The sequence below is a fragment of the Salvelinus alpinus genome, chromosome 2 (assembly GCF_045679555.1).
Source record: "Salvelinus alpinus chromosome 2, SLU_Salpinus.1, whole genome shotgun sequence".
In the NCBI taxonomy this organism is placed as follows: Eukaryota; Metazoa; Chordata; class Actinopteri; order Salmoniformes; family Salmonidae; genus Salvelinus; species Salvelinus alpinus.
The window spans coordinates 113,898,579-113,922,012 of NC_092087.1; the positions used below are offsets into that span (position 1 = coordinate 113,898,579).

At 39.0% G+C, this 23,434-nt stretch overlaps 3 protein-coding genes and 1 pseudogene across 3 annotated transcripts in view; 2 read left to right on the forward strand and 2 right to left on the reverse strand.

Annotated features, from left to right (window-relative positions):
* Positions 1–22,928, reverse strand: part of LOC139548873 (zinc finger protein 180-like) — a 241,669-nt gene extending 218,741 nt beyond the window's left edge. The window contains exon 1 of the mRNA XM_071358790.1: positions 22,271–22,928. Coding sequence (XP_071214891.1) covers positions 22,271–22,616 — 346 coding nt within the window. The 5' untranslated portion in view covers positions 22,617–22,928. The remainder of the gene's footprint in view (positions 1–22,270) is intronic.
* LOC139548844 (zinc finger protein 180-like) overlaps positions 1–23,434 on the forward strand; it is a 274,302-nt gene that overhangs the window by 3,615 nt on the left and 247,253 nt on the right. The gene's annotated exons all lie outside the window — the stretch shown is intronic.
* LOC139552430 (zinc finger protein 271-like) lies at positions 3,911–6,491 on the forward strand (the record flags this gene model as incomplete). The annotated part of the gene is made up of 1 exon (XM_071364170.1): positions 3,911–6,491. A coding segment is annotated over one exon (1,485 nt), but the record flags the coding sequence as incomplete, so codon positions are not given.
* Positions 10,410–15,183, reverse strand: LOC139548995 (zinc finger protein 135-like; annotated as a pseudogene).

Sequence of the window (23,434 nt, forward strand, 5' to 3'; positions counted from 1 at the left end):
AGTTATACAGGATACTACAGTTATACAGGATACTACAGTTATACAGGATACTACAGTTATAACTATACATAGTTATACAGGATACTACAGTTATAACTATACATAGTTATACAGGATACTACAGTTATACAGGATACTACAGTTATAACTATACATAGTTATACAGGATACTACAGTTATAACTATACATAGTTATACAGGATACTACAGTTATACAGGATACTACAGTTATACAGGATACTACAGTTATACAGGATACTACAGTTATAACTATACATAGTTATACAGGATACTACAGTTATACAGGATACTACAGTTATAACTATACATAGTTATACAGGATACTACAGTTATACAGGATACTACAGTTATAACTATACATAGTTATACAGGATACTACAGTTATAACTATACATAGTTATACAGGATACTACAGATATACAGGATACTACAGTTATACAGGATACTACAGTTATACAGGATACTACAGTTATACAGGATACTACAGTTATACAGGATACTACAGTTATAACTATACATAGTTATACAGGATACTACAGTTATACAGGATACTACAGTTATACAGGATACTACAGTTATAACTATACATAGTTATTCAGGATGCTACTATACATAGTTATACAGGATACTATACATAGTTATAACTATACATAGTTATTCCAAAGGTGGGCTACTTACTATCCACTGTTTGCAAGCCACCGTTGCTGATCTATTTCATTTATTTATTTCACCTTTATTTAACCAGGTAGGCAAGTTGAGAACAAGTTCTCATTTACAATTGCGACCTGGCCAAGATAAAGCAAAGCAGTGTGACACAGACAACACAGAGTTACACATGGAGTGTAACAAACATACAATAATCAAACATCAATAATACAGTAGAAAAATAAGTCCAAGATAAACCACAGAGAACTGTTCCTTTATTCAGGACATTTAGAATGATAACGCATTACAGATTATTGTCCTGTTAGGACAGTTTTTTGTATTCAGATCTCTGAAATGCACTCTAACTATGTAACATTTAGTGCCTCCTTATGTTACGCTGGGAAAACAGTTTTCATGGGCACAGAAATCCTAAATAATTTCAGAGTTTGCTTAAAGTACCTAGGTGTCTGGCTAGACTGCAAACTCTCCTTCCAGACTCATATCAAACATCTCCAATCCAAAATCAAATCTAGAGTCGGCTTTCTATTCCGGAACAAAGCCTCCTTCACTCACGCCGCCAAACTTACCCTAGTAAAACTGACTATCCTACCGATCCTCGACTTCGGCGATGTCATCTACAAAATAGCTTCCAATACTCTACTCAGCAAACTGGATGCAGTTTATCACAGTGCCATCCGTTTTGTTACTAAAGCACCTTATACGACCCACCACTGCGACCTGTATGCCCTAGTCGGCTGGCCCTCGCTACATGTTCGTCGTCAGACCCACTGGCTCCAGGTCATCTACAAGGCTATGCTAGGTAAAGTGCCGCCTTATCTCAGTTCACTGGTCACGATGGCTACACCCACCCGTAGCACGCGCTCCAGCAGGTGTATCTCACTGATCATCCCTAAAGCCAAAACCTAATTTGGACGCCTTTCCTTCCAGTTCTCTGCTGCCTGCGACTGGAACGAATTGCAAAAATCTCTGAAGTTGGAGACTTTTATCTCCCTCAACAACTTTAAAAATCTGCTATCCGAGCAGCTAACCGATCGCTGCAGCTGTACATAGTCCATCTGTAAACTACCCACCCAATTTACCTACCTCACCCCCATACTGCTTTTATTTATTTACTTTTCTGCTCTTTTGCACACCAGTATCTCTTCTTGCACATGATCATCTGATGATTTATCACTCCAGTGTTAATCTGCTAAATTGTAATTATTCGATTTATTGCCTACCTCATGCCTTCTGCACACATTGTATATAGATTCTCTTTTTTCTACCATGTTATTGACTTGTTTATTGTTTACTCCATGTGTAACTCTGTGTTGTTGTCTGTTCACACTGCTATGCTTTATCTTGGCCAGGTCGCAGTTGCAAATGAGAACTTGTTCTCAACTAGCCTACCTGGTTAAATAAAGGTGAAATAAAAAAATAAAAAATGGTTTTAACCTAGTCACCTTAACTTTATTGACAACACCCAAATGGATACTGTCATTAATGTGTTTCTTCAATAATTACACATAATTCTTAATACTGTAGCTGTTTAGTTACTAAACTATCATCAGCTGATCCAGGAAATCATTTTCTGAATGCCAGTCACATGACAAACATCACGACATGCAACAACAACCAAAGTGCTTCTTCATTCATTACTCTGGTAAAGACAGTTATGCCGTGCTCCACGTTGGATCCAACATCCCTAACATATTGGTGTTTATAATGTTATTGTCTGCTTGATTTACTGTAGGGTCTCGTTAGTCTGTTTGGACACAGAGATACTTAGCTCATAATGTGTAGAGAACTGTTCCTTGATGGATAGGCTATTGTAGAACACACAGAGCTATTTTCCTATATGTGTTGTTAGGTGAAGTTATGGGTCCTACAGTAGGTCTATGTTATTGTTAGGTGAAGTTATGGGTCCAACAGTAGGTCTATGTTATTGTTAGGTGAAGTTATGGGTCCTACAGTAGGTCTATGTTATTGTTAGGTGAAGTTATGGGTTCTACAGTAGGTCTGTTGTTAGGTGAAGTTATGGGTCCTACAGTAGGTCTATGTTGTTGTTATGGGTCCTACAGTAGGTCTATGTTGTTGTTAGGTGAAGTTATGGCTCCTACAGTAGGTCTATGTTGTTGTTAGGTGAAGTTATGGCTCCTACAGTAGGTCTATGTTATTGTTAGGTGAAGTTATGAGTCCTACAGTAGGTCTATGTTGTTGTTATGGGTCCTACAGTAGGTCTATGTTATTGTTATGGGTCCTACAGTAGGTCTATGTTGTTGTTAGGTGACGTTATGGGTCCTACAGTAGGTCTATGTTGTTGTTATGGGTCCTACAGTAGGTCTATGTTGTTGTTAGGTGACGTTATGGGTTCTACAGTAGGTCTGTGTTGTTGTTAGGTAATGTTAGGGGTCCTACAGTAGGTCTATGTTGTTGTTATGGGTCCTAGAGTACACTATGTATGTCATGCAACAACAACCAAAGTGCTTCTTCGTTCATTACAGGTATATTTGTTGTTAGGTGAAGTTATGGGACAATTTGGCAAACAGTGTACAAACCCTCATTGTCAGGCTGATGGAAAAGACAAAGAACATTTTACTGGTTGAAGGGTTTTTTAAGTACAAAGCGGTTGATTTGCGATGATCACACAAACATTATATTAAGCAGGACATTCAAACGAGCCTTACAATTATAATCCAAAGTAGTGTGAAATGCACTCATAAGCAACCTGGAAATGGAGGCTACTCCCCTGAGTTTTCACCCATTCACATTCAGAATACTTTGTGAAAAACTAAAATCTTTGCTATAACTATTATCCTCACTAGCGGGAAGGAGTTTCTACAACCAGATATACTACATCTATAACTAGTGGTTTCCTCATTACCAGATATGCTACATCCATAACTATCGGTTTCCTCATTACCAGATATACTACATCCATAACTAGTGGTTTCCTCATTAGCAGGGAGGTGTTTCTACAATTTGATTGTATGTGCTTCGCCCTCGTGCCGCAATTTTATTAAACACAGAAAGGGGCCCATATTGGAGACCAAAAGTCATCTGGCTCAATCATCGATGTTACTACTAATGTGAAAACAATACAAAATATGATTATTGTTGCTCATTTTAAGACAAATGTCAAATCATTACATTCATTACAGACGTCAGTTGTTGTGCAACATCATGGCTACGCTGTTGGCATCACCTTTTACAGTGAATTTCCACTGTTGTGGGCCTTGAACCATTTGACTTTGTTGTTCACACAGGAGAGAGACGGGACTATCGTGGACCCTCTGGGAATCCTCAACAACCTCATGATGCTGACAAGGCAGAGAAGAGTCTCTCCACATCAGAACTCCTCCAGAAACACCAGCAGAGACCCACAGGGAAGAAATCTCATTGTTGCTCTGACTGTGGGAAGAGATTCACCTCATCAGGCATTAAAATTCATCAGAGAACACACACAGGAGATAAACCATTTAGCTGTGTTCAATGTGGGAAGAGTTTTACTACATCTGGTCATCTGACATTACACCAGAGAACACACACAGGAGAGACACCTTACAGCTGTGATCAATGTGGGAAGAGTTTTGGTCATTCTGGCACTCTGACTTTACACCAGAGAATACACACAGGAGAGAAACCTTATAGCTGTGGTCAATGTGGGAAGAGTTTTACTCAGTCAACCAGCCTGATATCACACCAGAGAACACACACAGGAGAGAAACCTTATAGCTGTGGTCAATGTGGGAAGAGTTTTACTACATCTGGCTCTCTGACATTACACCAGAGAACACACACAGGAGAGAAACCTTATAGCTGTGATCAATGTGGGAAGAGTTTTTGTCAATCTAGGGATCTGACAGTGCACCAGAGAACACACACAGGAGAGAAACCTTATAGCTGTGATCAATGTGGGAAGAGTTTTGGTGCATCTAGCACTCTGACTATACACCAGAGAACACACACAGGAGAGACACCTTATAGTTGTGGTCAATGTGGGAAGAGTTTTACTACATCTAGCAATCTGACTCTACACCAGAGAACACACACAGGAGAGACACCTTATAGCTGTGGTCAATGTGGGAAGAGTTTTACTCAGTCAACCAGCCTGATATCACACCAGAGAACACACACAGGAGAGAAACCTTACAGCTGTGGTCAATGTGGGAAGAGTTTTACTACATCTGGCCATCTGACTCTACACCAGAGAATACACACAGGAGAGAAATCGTATAGCTGTGGTCAATGTGGGAAGAGTTTTGGTCGATCTGGCCAGCTGACATTACACCAGAGAATACACACAGGAGAGAAACCTTACAGCTGTGGTCAATGTGGGAAGAGTTTTACTACATCTGGTCATCTGACTATACACCAGAGAATACACACAGGAGAGAAGCCTTATATCTGTGATCAATGTGGGATGAGTTTTACTTCATCTAGCCAGCTGACTTTACACCAGAGAACACACACAGGAGAGAAACCTTATATCTGTGATCAATGTGGGATGAGTTTTACTACATCAAGCCATCTGATTCGACACCAGAGAACACACACAGGAGAGAAACCTTATAGTTGTAATCATTGTGAGAAGAGTTTTCCTACATCTGGCCAGCTGACTTCACACCAGAGAACACACACAGGAGAGAAACCTCTCCACTGTGATCAATGTGACAAGAGATACTCTGATAAAAGGTCTCTGATCAAACATCAGAAAATACATACATGAATGAGTTGTTTCATGATATCAATGAAATAATGTCACAATGTAGAATGTTTTAACATTGTAGTAGGAGTATTTTAATGATGTACTACCTTATCCTTTGCCCTGTTCAATTGATTGCAGCATGATATGGATATTAGCCTCAGGGGAAAATCCAGGCTCTGAATTGAAAGAGTATTATTTAACAAAAAGTGACTAACAAAAAAAGAGCTGTGTTACACTTACTGCGTTGGTGACCCACTTTAATCAAAATGCAGCACTTCAAAATGTAGCCAGCTGTTTTCTACAAGTTGAAAAAGCTGCTTGTTTAAAAAAAGACATGTAATATGATAATTGTTGCAGATGTTTGTGTATATACACACATGAAAGCAGTATAATAAATTGTACTAATCAATTTTATTAACAATCTGACATCACTCCAGTATTTCTTGACAACATTCAAATGCTAATTGTCTTTATTCCACTACTGAAGAAGCATGACTCAAATCACCTCATATATTCAAACATTCAGCCTGACAAAATATACATCTTTTATTTATTTAAAAACACTTTTTCAACATTTCAAGATAGCAGTGTGTTCAGTTTGATCATTTCAAAGACAGCTGCATCTTCATTTTATTTATATTATTCATTTTTTTTTTTTTCATTTTCATCATAAAAATTACCTCGGCTGTTAACCTCAACTCCAGAGGTGATCAAGATGAGGGATCAGCCTGGATTATTTAAAAACACTTTTTCAACATTTCAAGATAGCAGTTAGTTTAGTTTGATGTAAATAAAGATAGCTGAGAAGTGGGACTCTGTCATTGTTTCTGACAAGATCTCTCATTGATCTCGGGTTCAGCCACCAGGGGGCACCAAACCTCTTTGAAATGTTAATGTGAATAGTTACCACTTCTCAGGAGATGATAGACTTAGCCTTTCAAATGTTTTGTAATGATGGGATGGCTATTGAACAGAACTTTAAAACCTGGTTTTCTTGTATGTACCAGTTCATGAAATCACACATTTGACATTTATGCTCACTGAGTCTGTACATAGTCAAAGCTTTCCTTAAGTTCGGTCAGTCACAGTGGTCAGGTATTCTGCCACTGTGTACTCTCTGTTTAGGGCCAAATAGCATTCTAGTTTTCTCTGTTTTTTGGTTAATTCTTTCCAATGTGTCAAGTAATTATCTTTTTGTTTTCTCATGATTTGGTTGGGTCTAATTGTGCTGTTGTCCAGGGGCTCTGTGGGGTGTGTTTATGTTTGTGAACAGAGCACAATGACCAGCTTGCTTAGGGGACTCTTCTCCAGGTTCATCTCTCTGTAGGTGATGGCTTTGTTAATGGCCCATACCCTCTTCATCACAAATCAGCCCTGCCATTGTTTGTATTCATACTGTTTTGTAAAGAATGGCTTCTTGTCTGTTAGGTTGTATTCCACTGGGAAAGTGATTACAGTTTTCTCAGTGACTTTGGTGCATTTCTTAGATCAAAAGTGTAATTCTTGATACTACTTGTACAAATTCCAAATCATCTAGTCACTTGTGCACATCATTAAAGCAATTTCTTATTCCTTTGAACAAATTGCAATTGATAATGTACAAGTGTCAGCTTTTTTCCACATTATCAATTGCTCATGTTCATACCTCTTTCGCTTCACGGAGAGTTGAGTTGCAGCAGGGAGTTGCGTTCCCTCTTTATAGAGGCGTGCGTAACAATTATAACCACCAGGTCATTATAACCACCAGGTCATTATAACCACCAGGTCATTATAACCACCAGGTCATTATTACCACCAGGTCATTATAACCACCAGGTCATTAAAACCACCAGGTCATTATAACCACCAGGTCATTATTACCACCAGGTCATTATAACCACCAGGTCATTATTACCACCAGGTCATTATTAAGACCAGGTCATTATAACCACCAGGTCATTATAACCACACCCACCAGGTCATTATAACCACCAGGTCATTAGAACCACCAGGTCATTAGAACCACCAGGTCATTATAACCACCAGGTCATTATAACCACCAGGTCATTATAACCACCAGGTCATTATAACCACCAGGTCATTATTACCACCAGGTCATTATTAACACCAGGTCATTATAACCAACCGGGTCATTATTCCCACCAGGTCTTTATTACCACCAGGTCATTATAACCACCAGGTCATTATAACCACACCCACCAGGTCATTATTACCACCAGGTCATTATAACCACCAGGTCATTAGAACCACCAGGTCATTATAACTACCAGGTCATTATAACCACCAGGTCATTATTACCACCAGGTCATTATAACCACCAGGTCATTAAAACCACCAGGTCATTATAACCACCAGGTCATTATAACCACCAGGTCATTATAACCACCAGGTCATTATTACCACCAGGTCATTATAACCACCAGGTCATTATAACCACCAGGTCAGGGCGCCTGTTGCGCCTTCTTCACCACACTGTCTGTGTGGGTGGACCATTTCAGTTTGTCTGTGATGTGTACGCCGAGGAACTAAAAACGTTCCACCTTCTCCACTACTGTCCCATCAATGTGGATGGGGGGGGGGGGTGGTCCCTCTGCAGTTTCCTGAAGTCCACGATCATCTCCTTTTGTTTTGTTGATGTTGAGTGAGAGGTTATTTTCCTGACACCACACTCTGAGTGCCCTCACCTCTTCCCTGTGGGTCGTCTCGTCGTTGTTGGTAATCAAGCCGACCACTGTAGCGTTGTCTGCCAATTTGATGATTGAGTTGGAGGCGTGCATGGCCACACAGTCATGGGTGAACAGGGAGTACAGGAGAGGGCTCAGAACGCACCCTTGTGGGACCCAGTGTTGAGGATCAACGGGGTGACGATATTGTTTCCTACCTTCGCCACCTGGGGGCAGCCGGTCAGAAAGTCCAGGACCCAGTTGCACAGGGCGGGGTCGAGACCCAAGATCTCGAGCTTAACTTCTCTAGGGTAGGGGGCAGCATTTGGAGTTTTGGATGAAAAGCGGATCTTTTCAGATCTTCTCGGAAACGAATCAAGTCCATGGAATGGATAGACAAAAATATAATTCAAGGACTATCAGAGGTAGAGAGGCGAGGCAGGGGTGAGGACATCATCCTGCTATTTTGACAGTCCCTGAAGGACAATACAGAAGAGGTATTTGCTATTATTCCTTCCCTTTCTCTAATGTATTTTGTAATAAAATTAGCAAGTGTAGTAATATCGTTGCTTTACTTTACTAGGACTCGAGAGCACAGCAGTGATTCTGCTCTTGCCCTACCTCTTCAATGAGGACCCGAGTGGCCTTTATGTCCGTGACAAGGTATGCCTATGCTCCAATCATCTGTTTCTTCATAAACATAGGTGTGCATGCTGATATAAAACTACAGCTGAACATTTGTTATGTTCTTTGTTAATTGTATGTGTATTAATCTTTTCTTACTTTTGTTGACACAGATTTCACCGCTCTTCACTCCTTTACTGCACATCGGCGGAAATCCATTTCACCATGAGAGTGAAATCCCGCTGGCCTTTGATGGGGGAGAACATCCACGCCCTCGAGGACGTCCCCATGGGACTTGGGGCTCTGCTACGGCTGTATTTTTTTATTTTCCCTTAAATGTCAGATAAACACTTATGTTGTTAAGTTACTGTGTTCTGGGGAGAAGAGAAGTTGGGGTGAAGTTACCAGGGCCGGTCATAAACATGGCAAACTTCCTAACATTACTAAGTGGATACGATATACACACTAAAGCTGAAAAATCTGTATTTAGCATCAAGTCTACAATATTGTTAGTTTACCTATGATTCATTTTTAATGTATGTTGTTTTTATTGTTCATCATTATTTTATATATTTTAAATGTCATGAAAAGCACTATACAAAGTAAATGTATTATTTATTATGATCTGACATGTCTGCAGAAATGTTGCAATTTTGTAATGTGTTTTGTTTGGTAAATTGTTCTGTAAATATTTATTCACATTTGTGGTGCCACTAAATAAACAATTAATTATTTCAGTCAATATTGTTATTGTTATTAAAATATGTTTTTATAGTGCAGGGAAGGCGAGTTAATAAAAGGAACCCCAAAAGGTTACTTGAGGAACTTATAGGGGTTCCCACAAAAGGTTCTTTGAATAACTTTAAGGGGTTCCCCCCCAGTTTCAATTTGAAGAACCCCTAAAGAATACTCCAAGAGCCTTTACTTTTTAGAGTGTATATTAATAAAACTCACCCTATTTAGCTACACTTTGTAGTACATTTTTACACTATAATAAATGTTTCTGATGCCACATCGCCCGTTTTCAAAGGGAGTCGTTGGTTTTTAGAGGCAGTCGCTTTTTAGCTTTTTGTCTGAAAGTATTTTCTCAACTGCGATACCAACTCCAGTCAACAGATGGCGATGTGCGTCATTCAGGTGATTCTGCCACTGTGACGTATAATCTAGTGGACGGGACGCTTCTTCAACATCAACAGCTAGTCAGCCACCTTGGTTCACTAACTTTATGGAAAAAGGTTTATTCAATAAATCTAGCAACTCTTTTCATACTGGGAAAATAAAGGAATACACTGGAATACACACTCAGAGCCTCCTGACTGGGCCCTGTTCACACCTCCACACAGGAATACACACTCAGAGCCTCCTGACTCGGCCCTGTTTACACCTCCAAGGTGCCCCCCTCACACATTAATACACACTACGAATATACACTCAGAGCCTACGAGGCTTTTCTAAAAAACTCACTTTGCGTGGTTTGCTCACCTCTTTTTTAAACTAGGTTTGAGATGTGGTATCCACTCAGCTCGCTGCCTCTCGGATCAAAGGTGGGTCTATCTGCTCCATTCCCAAAGTGTGGTCTCCCTGAGATCCCAAGTTTGAGGGATCCCTGGTGCACCATTTACCAAGTCGTCAGGAGCGGTCACCAAGTGAAGATTAACATCCCCAAATGTGGATAATTTCTTTCATATCAAATGAGACAAACTTATCACAAAAGTCAGAGTTATTCTTAAACTAAATCTTTATTCACTTATTAATAAGGGAGCAGGTCAATACAACGCACACATATAAAGTGAATCAATTGAGTGTTCTACGATAATGATGGCTGGTCGACAAATCACCCCCAGATGATTCGTTGAGAGCCACGATACAAAAGTACAAAGGTATGTTACAGCCAAGATACACCCCTTTCAACCTACATGACCAACAACAGATGTATGGAACGGGTCACAAGTTTAAGATTTGTATGAAAGATACTGTCTGTTGAGAATTATAAGTATCTGCTGTAAAAACAGTACTCTTTGTGTAGAGACCAGGGTCTGGCCCTGAGGTCATCTCTCCCTGGTACCATATAGACAGAAACATTAACTCATGCTCTGGAATAAGGTCTCTATAGGTTTTAATCACACAAAAGACATTGTATATCTCCTGTCAGTGTTTTCTCCCAGAGGCCCATCCTCAGTAGAACACACAGACACAATAGTTCTAAGAACCCTCTATTCTGTTGCATAAAACAACCATTTGATCCAATCAAAGTATTATAACATAATGTTGCAGTTTTGCTCTCAGTGTCCACTGAAAGTTGACTAGTAACAACAACTGGGACATAAAAGACACCCACCATGAGACCCACTAAATATGCCCAAGATGAGGGAAACAAAAGAAAAACCCACACCAAACTTAAAGACAGGAAGCAAACCAAAAAGGTGGAGCAACTAAAGGTGTTGACTCTCCACATCTATCAAGACAACTGGAGCACTGGGCCAGACACTCTTAAATAGAACCTGGACCAGCTCAGGTGAAACACCTTCCCACTAACGAGATGGACAAGCCAGCACAGGTGTAACACATACTGACTAACGAGGTGACACCAATCAGTACACGCTGACGTGTTAAAATCCAACCTCAAAACATAAATGCAAAAAACCAAAGCCTGTAAAACCTTCCCCTTTAAGACAACAAATATATCCTATATTTTTGTTGGACAAGTTTGCTCACCACCAACAGAAAACAACTTCCATTTTACATTATTATCAACTACAATGCTTCACCTTCTACAATATAAACATGGTGTCTACTGGCTGACAATTAAAAACACGTATTTCTGAAATAATAATAAACAATCATATTGTTTTTTTATCATTTTTCTTTCTATAGAATCCTAAAACTCACTATCTTCTAGAACTCTCGTCTTCCTAAAACTCACTATCTTCTAGAACTCTCGTCTTCCTAAAACTCACTATCTTCTAGAACTCTCGTCCCCTCAAATCAAATTGTATTAGTCATGTCTGATTTCAAGAGCAAACTCCTGCAATATCTTGATAGGCATGTTGTTGGATCGAGTCTGTTGATTGGTCAGTCATTGGGTTCATTTGTTGAAATCAAATCAAGCTTTATTTATACAGCACATTTCAGACATGGATGCAACACAATGGCTTCACAGGCAAAAACAAACAAAAAAATGAAATAAACAGAAATATTTAGTACACAACAAACAGAAGACTAACAACTGAAAGACTAATGAGCACCCTAAGGAAATGCCATTGACTAAAATATTAATTGGATGCAATATCCATCCCAAAATTCATTTTTTTTTTTTAGGAGGGGCTCTGAAAGTCACTATAGGGGTGTCCAATGACAATTGACTAGTAACAACAACTGGGACCGAAAAAAGACACCCACCATGAGACCCACTAAATCTGCCCAAGAAGAGGTAAACAAAAGAACTGGTGTTACACATACTGACTAATGAGGTGACACCAATCAGTGCGCCCTACGTGCTAACGAGCTATACGTGCAAATGTCCAGCCTCAAAACATAAATGGAAAAACGAAAGCCTGGAACACCTTTCCCCTTAAGACAACAAATATATCCTATGTTTTTGTTGGACAAGTTTGCCCACCACCAACTGAAAACAACTTCCATTTCACATAATCAACTACAATGCTTCACCTTCTACAATATAAACATAGTGTCTACTGGCTGTCAACAATTAAAAACAAGAAAAAACACGTATTTCTAAATAATAATATACAATCGTATTATTTTTTCTTCTTTTTCATTCTATAGAATCCTAGAACTCAATAGCTTCTAGAACTCTCGTCTTCCTAAAACTCAATAGCTTCTAGAACTTTCGTCTTCCTAAAACTCACTAGCTTCTAGAACTCCCGTCCCCTTGGAACGAGCCCAAACAAAACTCATCTCCAATACGGAAAACCGTGCAGTCAAAATAAATTGTGATCCATGGCAACTCACTGGCTAAACGCAAAACACAAATCTTTTTGACTGCCCATTCTTGAGACAATCAGCAACAAAGTTGTCCTTACCACAGACATGTCTGATTTCAAGAGGAAACTCCTGCAATATCTGTAGTAACTTTCCACCTCACTGTGGAGCTTCTCTCTCTTTTCAGGGTTCACTAGATAGGCATGTTGTTGGATCGGGGCCCAGTCCCCAATGTCATGCTCTAGTACATTTGGGTTGGCACATCTGAGAATGAACCCTGATATTATAAAAGAAGGGCAACAATGTCAATATATTTATACCCGAAAATTGTCAGTTGATTGCATAAATAATTATGATTACTAAAAGTTATATGAATTGTAAACATGAATTACCAAAGCCAAATGTACACCCCTTTGTTAATATGTATTGTCAATAATTCACTTAATGGTAAGGCATGGTATAATAAAAAATGTTTAAAAAAATATTTGATTGCATAGTCTTATTTTCAATGACTTTTCAATTACATTTTGCTCGGTGGGATAGCCTCAATGTCAAAACACAGTTTTAACATGTCCAAATCAATAACCAATATGCAGAAACAGTTTGGGATAAATTGAAAACCTAAACATAACATGTGCTATTTACACAAACATCTGCCACAATAATCATATTACTTGTATTTAAAAAAAGAAAAGAAACTGTTGTTTTGACAAGTAGCAATAAATCACTGATATCAATTAGGGGGGAAATCAGGTTGTACGTGATGTTGGAATGCATTTAAATGTAGGGGTCGCTAAACAAAGGAACGCAACACTTATTGTCATAACTCATCGATATCATGCTAAAATCATTTATGTGACAGGAGGGAGATGAGGTTGCACGTCCTGTTAAAACTAGCAGCTCAAAAACCACACGGAATCTGGGAATAATGTGTACTTACTAAATCTCATAAATAGTACTCTTCCAATTCAGAGCCTGGATTTTCCCCCTGAGGCTAATATCCATATCATGTTGAAATCAATAGAACAGGGGACAAACGTTTAGGGTTCTACATTATGACATCATTAAAACACTCCTACAACATTCTACATTGTGACATCATTAAAATACTCCTACAACATTCTACATTGTGACATCATTAAAATACTCCTACTACAATGTTAAAACATTCTACATTGTGACATAATTTCATTGATATCATGAAACAACTCCTTCATGTATTTTCTGATGTTTGGTCAGAGATCTTTTATGAGAGTATCGCTTGTCACATTGATCACAGCTATGAGGTTTATCTCCTGTGTGTGTTCTCTGGTGTGAAGTCAGGCTGCTTAGCTGAGTATAACTCTTCCCACATCGATCAGAGATATACGCTTTATCTCCTGTGTGTGTTCTCTGGTGTGATATCAGGCTGCTTAGGTGAGTAAAACGCTTTCCACATTGAGTACAGCTATAAGGTTTCTCTCCTGTGTGTATTCTCTGGTGTGATATCAGGCTGCTTAGCTGAGTAAAACTCTTCCCACATCGATCACAGCTATACGGTTTCACTCCTGTGTGTGTTCTCTGGTGTGTAGTCAGATAGCTAGATGTAAAAAAACTCTTCCCGCATTGAGTACAGCTATAAGGTTTCTCTCCTGTGTGTGTTCTTTGGTGTACAGTAAGATGGCTAGATGTAACAAAACTCTTCCCACATTCATCACAAATATACCGTTTCTTTCATTTCTCTCCTGTGTGTGTTCTCTGGTGTGATATCAGGCTGCTTAGCTGAGTAAAACTCTTCCCACATCGATCACAGCTATACGGTTTCACTCCTGTGTGTGTTCTCTGGTGTGTAGTCAGATAGCTAGATGTAACAAAACTCTTCCCACATTCATCACAAATATACCGTTTCTTTCATTTCTCTCCTGTGTGTGTTCTCTGGTGTGATATCAGGCTGCTTAGCTGAGTAAAACTCTTCCCACATCGATCACAGCTATACGGTTTCACTCCTGTGTGTGTTCTCTGGTGTGTAGTCAGATAGCTAGATGTAACAAAACTCTTCCCACATTCATCACAAATATACCGTTTCTTTCATTTCTCTCCTGTGTGTGTTCTCTGGTGTGATATCAGGCTGCTTAGCTGAGTAAAACTCTTTCCACATTGACCACAGCTATACGGTTTCTCTCCTGTGTGTGTTCTTTGGTGTACAGTAAGATGTCTAGATGTATAAAAACTCTTCCCACATTCATCACAGCTATACGGTTTCTCTCGTTTCTCTCCTGTGTGTGTTCTCTGGTGTGATATCAGGCTTCTTAGCTGAGTAAAACTCTTCCCACATTGAGTACAGCTATAAGATTTCTCTCCTGTGTGTGTTCTCTGATGAATTTTAATGCCTGCTGAGGAGGTGAATCTCTTCCCACTGTCAGAGCAGCGGTGAGATTTCTTCCCTGTGGATCTCTGCGGGTGTTTCTTGAGGTGTGCTAATGTGGAGAAACTCTTCTCTGCCATGTCAGCATCATGATGTTGTTGAGGCTCCCCAGAGGATCCACGATAGTCCTGTCTCTCTCCTGTGTGAACAACAAAGTCAGACAGATGGTTAAAGGCCCACAACAGCGGAAATCCACTGTAAAAGGTGATGCCAACAGCGTAGCCATGATGTTGTACAACAATTGACGTCTGTAATGAATGTAATGATTATTTGACATTTGTCTTAAAATGAGCAACAACAATCATAGTTTGTCTTGCCTTCACATTAGTAGTAACATCGATGATTGTAGGCTAGAAATAAGTTATTAATGTTGTTGAAACTCTAAGCAGTGTGCCAGACGACTTTTGGTCTCCAATATAGGCCCCTTTCTGTGTTTAATAAAATTGCGGCACGAGGGTGATGCAAATGCAATTTGGTTGTAGAAACTCCACCCTGCTAATGAGGAAACCACTAGTTATGGATGTGGTATATCTGCTAATGAGGAAACCACTAGTTATGGACGTAGTATATCTGGTAATGAGGAAACCACTAGTTATGGACGTAGTATATCTGCCAGGAGCAAAAATGGTGAGCAAAGATTTTAGTTTTTCACAATGTATTCTGAATGTGAATGGGGGAAAACTCAGGGGAGTAACCTCCATGTCCAGGTTGCTTATGAGTACATTTCACACTACTTTGGATTATAATTGTAAGGATCGTTTGAATGTCCTGCTTAATATAATGTTTGTGTGATCATCGCAAATCAACCGCTTTGTATTTAAAAAACACTTCCACCAGTAAAATGCTCTTTGTCTAGCTTTTCCATCAGCCTGAAACACAATAAGTGTTTAACAAATTGGCCCATAACTTCACCTAACAACAACATAGACCTACTGTAGGACCCATAACTTCACCAAAGAACAAATAAAGGAAAATAGCTCTGTGTGTTGTACAATAGCCGATCCATCAAGGAACAGTTCTCTACACATTATGAGCTAAGTATCTCTGTGTCCAAACAGACTAAAGATACCCTACAGTAAATCAAGCAGACAATAACATTATAAACATCAATTTGTTAGGGATGTTGGATCCAACGTGGAGCACGGCATAACTGTCTTTACCAGAGTAATGAATGAAGAAGCACTTTGGTTGTTGTTGCATGTCGTGATGTTTGTCATGTGACTGTCATTCAGAAAATGATTTCCTGGATCAGCTGATGATAGTTGAACATGTGACTAACTAAACAGCTACAGTATTAAGAATTATGTGTAATTATTGAAGAACTGCGTTAATGACAGTATCCATTTAGGTGATGTCAATAAAGTTACGATTATTATTAATATTTTTTATTTATTTCAGCTTTATTTAACCAGGTAGGCCAGTTGAGAACAAGTTCTCATTTACAACTGCGACCTGCCAAGATAAAGCAAAGCAGTGCGACAAAAAAACAACAGAGTTACACTTGGGATAAACAAACGTACAGTCAATAACACAATAGAAAAATCTATATACAGTGTGTGCAAATGGAGTACAGAGGCAATAAAGGCAATAAGGCAATAAATAGGCCATAGTAGCAAAGTAATTACAATTTAGCATTAACACTGATAGATGATAGATGTGCAGATGATGATGGGTTAGTTTTTCACAGGTGAAATAAATAAATGAAATAGATCAGCAATGGTGGCTTGCAAACAGTGGATAGTAAGTAGCCCACCTTTGGAATAACTATGTATAGTTATAACTGTAGTATCCTGTATAACTGTAGTATCCTGTATAACTGTAGTATCCTGTATAACTGTAGTATCCTGTATAACTGTGTATAGTTATAACTGTAGTATCCTGTATAACTGTAGTATCCTGTATAACTGTAGTATCCTGTATAACTGTAGTATCCTGTATAACTGTAGTATCCTGTATAACTATGTATAGTTATAACTGTAGTATCCTGTATAACTGTAGTATCCTGTGTAACTGTAGTATCCTGTATAACTGTAGTATCCTGTATAACTGTAGTATCCTGTATAACTATGTATAGTTATAACTGTAGTATCCTGTATAACTGTAGTATCCAGTATAACTATGTATAGTTATAACTGTAGTATCCTGTATAACTGTAGTATCCTGTATAACTGTAGTATCCTGTATAACTATGTATAGTTATAACTGTAGTATCCTGTATAACTGTAGTATCCTGTATAACTGTAGTATCCTGTATAACTGTAGTATCCTGTATAACTATGTATAGTTATAACTGTAGTATCCTGTATAACTATGTATAGTTATAACTGTAGTATCCTGTATAACTGTAGTATCCTGTATAACTGTAGTATCCTGTATAACTGTGTATAGTTATAACTGTAGTATCCTGTATAACTGTAGTATCCTGTATAACTGTAGTATCCTGTATAACTGTAGTATCCTGTATAACTATGTATAGTTATAACTGTAGTATCCTGTATAACTGTAGTATCCTGTATAACTATGTATAGTTATAACTGTAGTATCCTGTATAACTGTAGTATCCTGTATCCTGTATAACTGTAGTATCCTGTATAACTATGTATAGTTATAACTGTAGTATCCTGTATAACTATGTATAGTTATAACTGTAGTATCCTGTATAACTGTAGTATCCTGTATAACTATGTATAGTTATAACTGTAGTATCCTGTATAACTATGTATCCTGTATAACTGTAGTATCCAGTATAACTGTAGTATCCTGTATAACTGTAGTATCCTGTATAACTGTAGTATCCTGTATAACTATGTATAGTTATAACTGTAGTATCCTGTATAACTGTAGTATCCTGTATAACTGTAGTATCCTGTATAACTATGTATAGTTATAACTGTAGTATCAAGTATAACTGTAGTATCCTGTATAACTGTAGTATCCTGTATAACTATGTATAGTTATAACTGTAGTATCAAGTATAACTGTAGTATCCTGTATAACTGTCGTATCCTGTATAACTGTAGTATCCTGTATAACTATGTATAGTTATAACTGTAGTATCCTGTATGACTGTAGTATCCTGTATAACTGTAGTATCCTGTATAACTATGTATAGTTATAACTGTAGTATCCTGTATAACTGTAGTATCCTGTATAACTGTAGTATCCTGTATAACTATGTATAGTTATAAATGTAGTATCCTGTATAACTGTAGTATCCTGTATAACTGTAGTATCCTGTATAACTATGTATAGTTATAACTGTAGTATCCTGTATAACTATGTATAGTTATAACTGTAGTATCCTGTATAACTGTAGTATCCAGTATAACTGTAGTATCCTGTATAACTGTAGTATCCTGTATAACTATGTATAGTTATAACTGTAGTATCCTGTATAACTGTAGTATCCTGTATAACTATGTATAGTTATAACTGTAGTATCCTGTATAACTGTAGTATCCAGTATAACTGTAGTATCCTGTATAACTATGTATAGTTATAACTGTAGTATCCTGTATAACTGTAGTATCCTGTATAACTGTAGTATCCTGTATAACTATGTATAGTTATAACTGTAGTATCCTGTATAACTATGTATAGTTATAACTGTAGTATCCTGTAGTATCCAGTATAACTGTAGTATCCTGTATAACTATGTATAGTTATAACTGTAGTATCCAGTATAGTCTGGGAGGAGGTGAAACCACTCAGGCTTATTTGATGTGATCTAATGTTTTGATCATCTAGTTTTCCTTACAAGCATTCAGTCACCAAAGGGGGTTCGGTCATTCCTTTGTTTATATACTGTCTCATTGACAAAAATATTTTGGATTATTTGTTTACATCATTCCTTTGTCTCGACCCAGTACACAGTAAACGTACCGAGGTTCTAATGTTGCCAAGGAGACACATTTATTTATTTAGTTTGGAGGGTTGGGGGTCTGACATCCAGGAGACACATTTTAGTTCTAATGGTGCCGTTCTGTTATTCTTTTCAGCTTCTTTTTCCAAGCATCTTACATTACTCTGAGACTAGTTATCCTGGGATCTTACATTACTCTGAGACTAGTTATCCTGGGATCTTACATTACTCAGAGACTAGTTATCCTGGGATCGTACATTACTCTGAGACTAGTTATCCTGGGGAATAGTTTCAATACATTTGCAAAAAACCTAAACCTGTTTTTGCTTTGGCATTATGGGGTATTGTGATGTCATTATGGGGTATTGTGATGTCATTATGGGGTATTGTGAAACATTTTAGAATAAAGGGATGCACCGATATGACATTTTTGGCCAATACCGATATCCAATATTTTCCTTACCCCAAAAAACGATACCGATAACCGATATTAAAATTTTTAGAGGCCTTTTAAGCATTCTAGTACAGCATTCTAATAGTTAACACACACACGGACGCAGCGGTCTAAGCCACTGCATCTCAGTGCAAGAGGTGTCACAACAATCCCTGGTTCGAATCCAGGCTGTATCACATCCGGCCGTCATTGGGATCCCACAGTAGTTGTCTATTATTGGTGTAGAGAGGACGACAAAGGAGAGGGAACCCACAGATAGATAGGAAGATAGAAATTATCATTATTACTAGAAAATATTCATTTAAAATCCAGGAATTTTACAACTTTAGCTCTCTAGGTCAAGCCAGTAGGATACAGTAGGTTGTATCTCTCTAGGTCATGCCAGTAGACTACAGTAGGTTGTAACGCTCTAGGTCATGCCAGTAGGCTACAGTAGGTTGTATCTCTCTAGGTCATGCCAGTAGGCTACAGTAGGTTGTATCCAAGTGGTTGTATCTCTCTAGGTCATGCCAGTAGGCTACAGTAGGTTGTAACTCTCTAGGTCATGCCAGTAGGTTACAGTAGGTTGTATCTCTCTAGGTCATGCCAGTAGGCTACAGTAGGTTGTATCTCTCTAGGTCATGCCAGTAGGCTACAGTAGATGTATCTCTCTAGGTCATGCCAGTAGGCTACAGTAGGTTGTATCTCTCTAGGTCATGCTAGTAGGTTACAGTAGGTTGTATCTCTCTAGGTCATGCCAGTAGGCTACAGTAGGTTGTATCTCTCTAGGTCATGCTAGTAGGTTACAGTAGGTTGCATCTCTCCAGGTCATGCCAGTAGGCTACAGTAGGTTGCATCCAAGTGGTTGTATCTCTCTAGGTCATGCCAGTAGGCTACAGTAGGTTGTATCTCTCTAGGTCATGCCAGTAGGCTACAGTAGATGTATCTCTCTAGGTCATGCCAGTAGGCTACAGTAGGTTGTATCCAAGTGGTTGTATCTCTCTAGGTCATGCCAGTAGGCTACAGTAGGTTGTAACTCTCCAGGTCATGCCAGTAGGTTACAGTAGGTTGTATCTCTCTAGGTCATGCTAGTAGGTTACAGTAGGTTGTATCTCTCTAGGTCATGCTAGTAGGTTACAGTAGGTTGTATCTCTCTAGGTCATGCCAGTAGGCTACAGTAGGTTGCATCTCTCCAGGTCATGCCAGTAGGCTACAGTAGGTTGTATCTCTCTAGGTCATGCCAGTAGGCTACAGTAGATGTATCTCTCTAGGTCATGCCAGTAGGCTACAGTAAGTTGTATCTCTCTAGGTCATGCCAGTAGGCTACAGTAAGTTGTATCTCTCTAGGTCATGCCAGTAGACTACAGTAGGTTGTAACTCTCTAGGTCATGCCAGTAGGTTACAGTAGGTTGTAACTCTCTAGGTCATGCCAGTAGGTTACAGTAGGTTGTATCTCTCTAGGTCATGCCAGTAGGTTACAGTAGATTGTAACTCTCTAGGTCATGCCAGTAGGTTACAGTAGGTTGTAACTCTCTAGGTCATGCCAGTAGGTTGTATCTCTCTAGGTCATGCCAGTAGGCTACAGTAGGTTGTAACTCTCTAGGTCATGCCAGTAGGTTGTAACTCTCTAGGTCATGCCAGTAGGTTGTATCTCTCTAGGTCATGCCAGTAGGTTACAGTAGGTTGTATCTCTCTAGGTCATGCCAGTAGGCTTCAGTAGGTTGTAACTCTCTAGGTCATGCCAGTAGGTTACAGTAGGTTGTATCTCTCTAGGTTATGCCAGTAGGTTACACTAGGTTGTAACTCTCTAGGTCATGCCAATAGGTTACAGTAGGTTGTATCTCTCTAGGTCATGCCAGTAGGTTACAGTAGATTGTAACTCTCTAGGTCATGCCAGTAGGCTACTGTAGGTTGTATCTCTCTAGGTCATGCCAGTAGGTTACAGTAGGTTGTATCTCTCTAGGTCATGCCAGTAGGTTACACTAGGTTGTATCTCTCTAGGTCATGCCAGTAGGTTACAGTAGGTTGTAACTCTCTAGGTCATGCCAGTAGGTTACAGTAGGTTGTATCTCTCTAGGTCATGCCAGTAGGCTACAGTAGGTTGTATCCAAGTGGAAACAATTATCAAACCAATGTGGAAAGTGTCGAATTTGGTCAACAACAAAATTAATGGCTTATTTGCTACGTGAGGTTTACTTGATCTAACAGAAGTTTCGTAATGTTTAAGTTGTTATGTGGACACGTGACATACCGACAACTTTGATAAAAACATTATAGGAGTTGTCTCCAGATCGCTATGCATATTCATGCTAGTAGCTTAGCATCTCTCTCCATTGAATACAGGCGGTGCATATTAATGCTAATAGCTTAGCATCTCTCTCCATTGAATACAGGCGGTGCATATTCATGCTAGTAGCGTAGCATCTCTCTCCATTGAATACAGGCGGTGCATATTCATGCTAGTAGCTTAGCATCTCTCTCCATTGAATACAGGCAGTTGACGTCAACAACCCTCATAGAATATAAACAATAGATTACAATAATAAGATGTATCCACCAATCCAAAGAAAGGATAGGCGGGAGATACACAACCCGCAGTGCCGCTTTGTGGACAACGACTCGCCTTGTTAGGGCGGAGAGACATCTTGTCAGTATATCCATTATCTTTGGTGTAGCCAACCCAACTCTCACATGGCACTATTGGGGGGCACGGTGTGCAGTAAAACATCACTACATGAAAATCACTACATGCAGTGCCCCCCAGTCTGCGGTCAGCAGATAGACCCTTCTCAAATATATATGTTAAGTCACTTTTTGGAAACGGAACTGAGAAAACAAGGGGTAGCTTGTTCTCTACGTCGTCTGATTCTAGACATATCAGTCATCATCCTGGGCCCTCCGTTGAAGAGGTATTGACGAGCCAACTCTGAATATCCAAAGTTAAAAACGAATTTAAGGTGGTACTTACTGGTGTTAATCAGATCTCCTATCTCCTCCTCTTCATCTTTCAATGTGACAGTTATCTCCCCTTCATTCTTCACTCCAAAAACTGCATCCTCCTCTTTCTCTTCCTCCTCTTCTTTCATTGTAACATCCTCCTCCTCTTTCACTCTGAATGCGTCTTCCTCTTCTTTCACTGAAACGTCTTTCTCTTCTTCTTTCACTGTAACAGCCTCACCCTCTACTTCTATTTTTACTGTGATATCCTCTTCTTCCTTCTCCTCTTTCACGACAATGTTCAGCCCCAGAGCTTCTTTCTCCGTCCAGCAGACCCCCTCTTCTTTAACGAGAGGGGAGATGTTTAGTGAGCTCATGTTCAGGGATGTTAGCTAGCTAGCTATCATTAGCGACTAGGCTAGTGCTAATTTAACCAGCCAGCTACTATAGCTGACTAATACAAAATAACGTAATATTAAATTATATAGGTTAACAACTAGATACGACCTAAGTGTGTCGAAAACACAGTAGCTAATATACACCTAAAGCGTATAAATAGCTTGAATCTTTCGGCTATGTTGGCTAGCAAGCTACCGAGGTGGTTGACGAGCTGTTTATGAAGAACCGTCCACTAGATTATACGTCACGCTGGCAGCGTCGCCTGAAAGACGCACATCGCCGTCTGCTGACTGGAGGGGAAACGCAGTTGAGGATCATATTTTATTTTCAGACAAAGATTATTTTAAATGGATTTAATTAAATAATACTATTATATTGAGACATACAAAGACAGGAATGTGTTGATTGATTAGTGCGAATAAAAATTGTTTACCACAGCATATTTAAGGCAGTTTCATTAAGTTATATTACATCTAAATTAGCAGCTAGCTACTGTAGGTCTATACTGCTCCTACATGGTGTAACAATACATCATATAGATGTATATAATGAACAGACTAGGTCTATACTGCTCCTACATGGTGTAACAATACATCATGTAGATGTATATAATGAACAGACTAGGTCTATACTGCTCCAACATGGTGCAACAATACATCATGTAGATGTATATAATGAACAGACTAAGTCTATACTGCTCCTACATGGTGTAACAATACATCATGTAAATTTACACTACCATTCAAAAGTTTGGGGTCACTTAGAAATGTCCTTGTCTTTTAAAGAAAATCAAAAT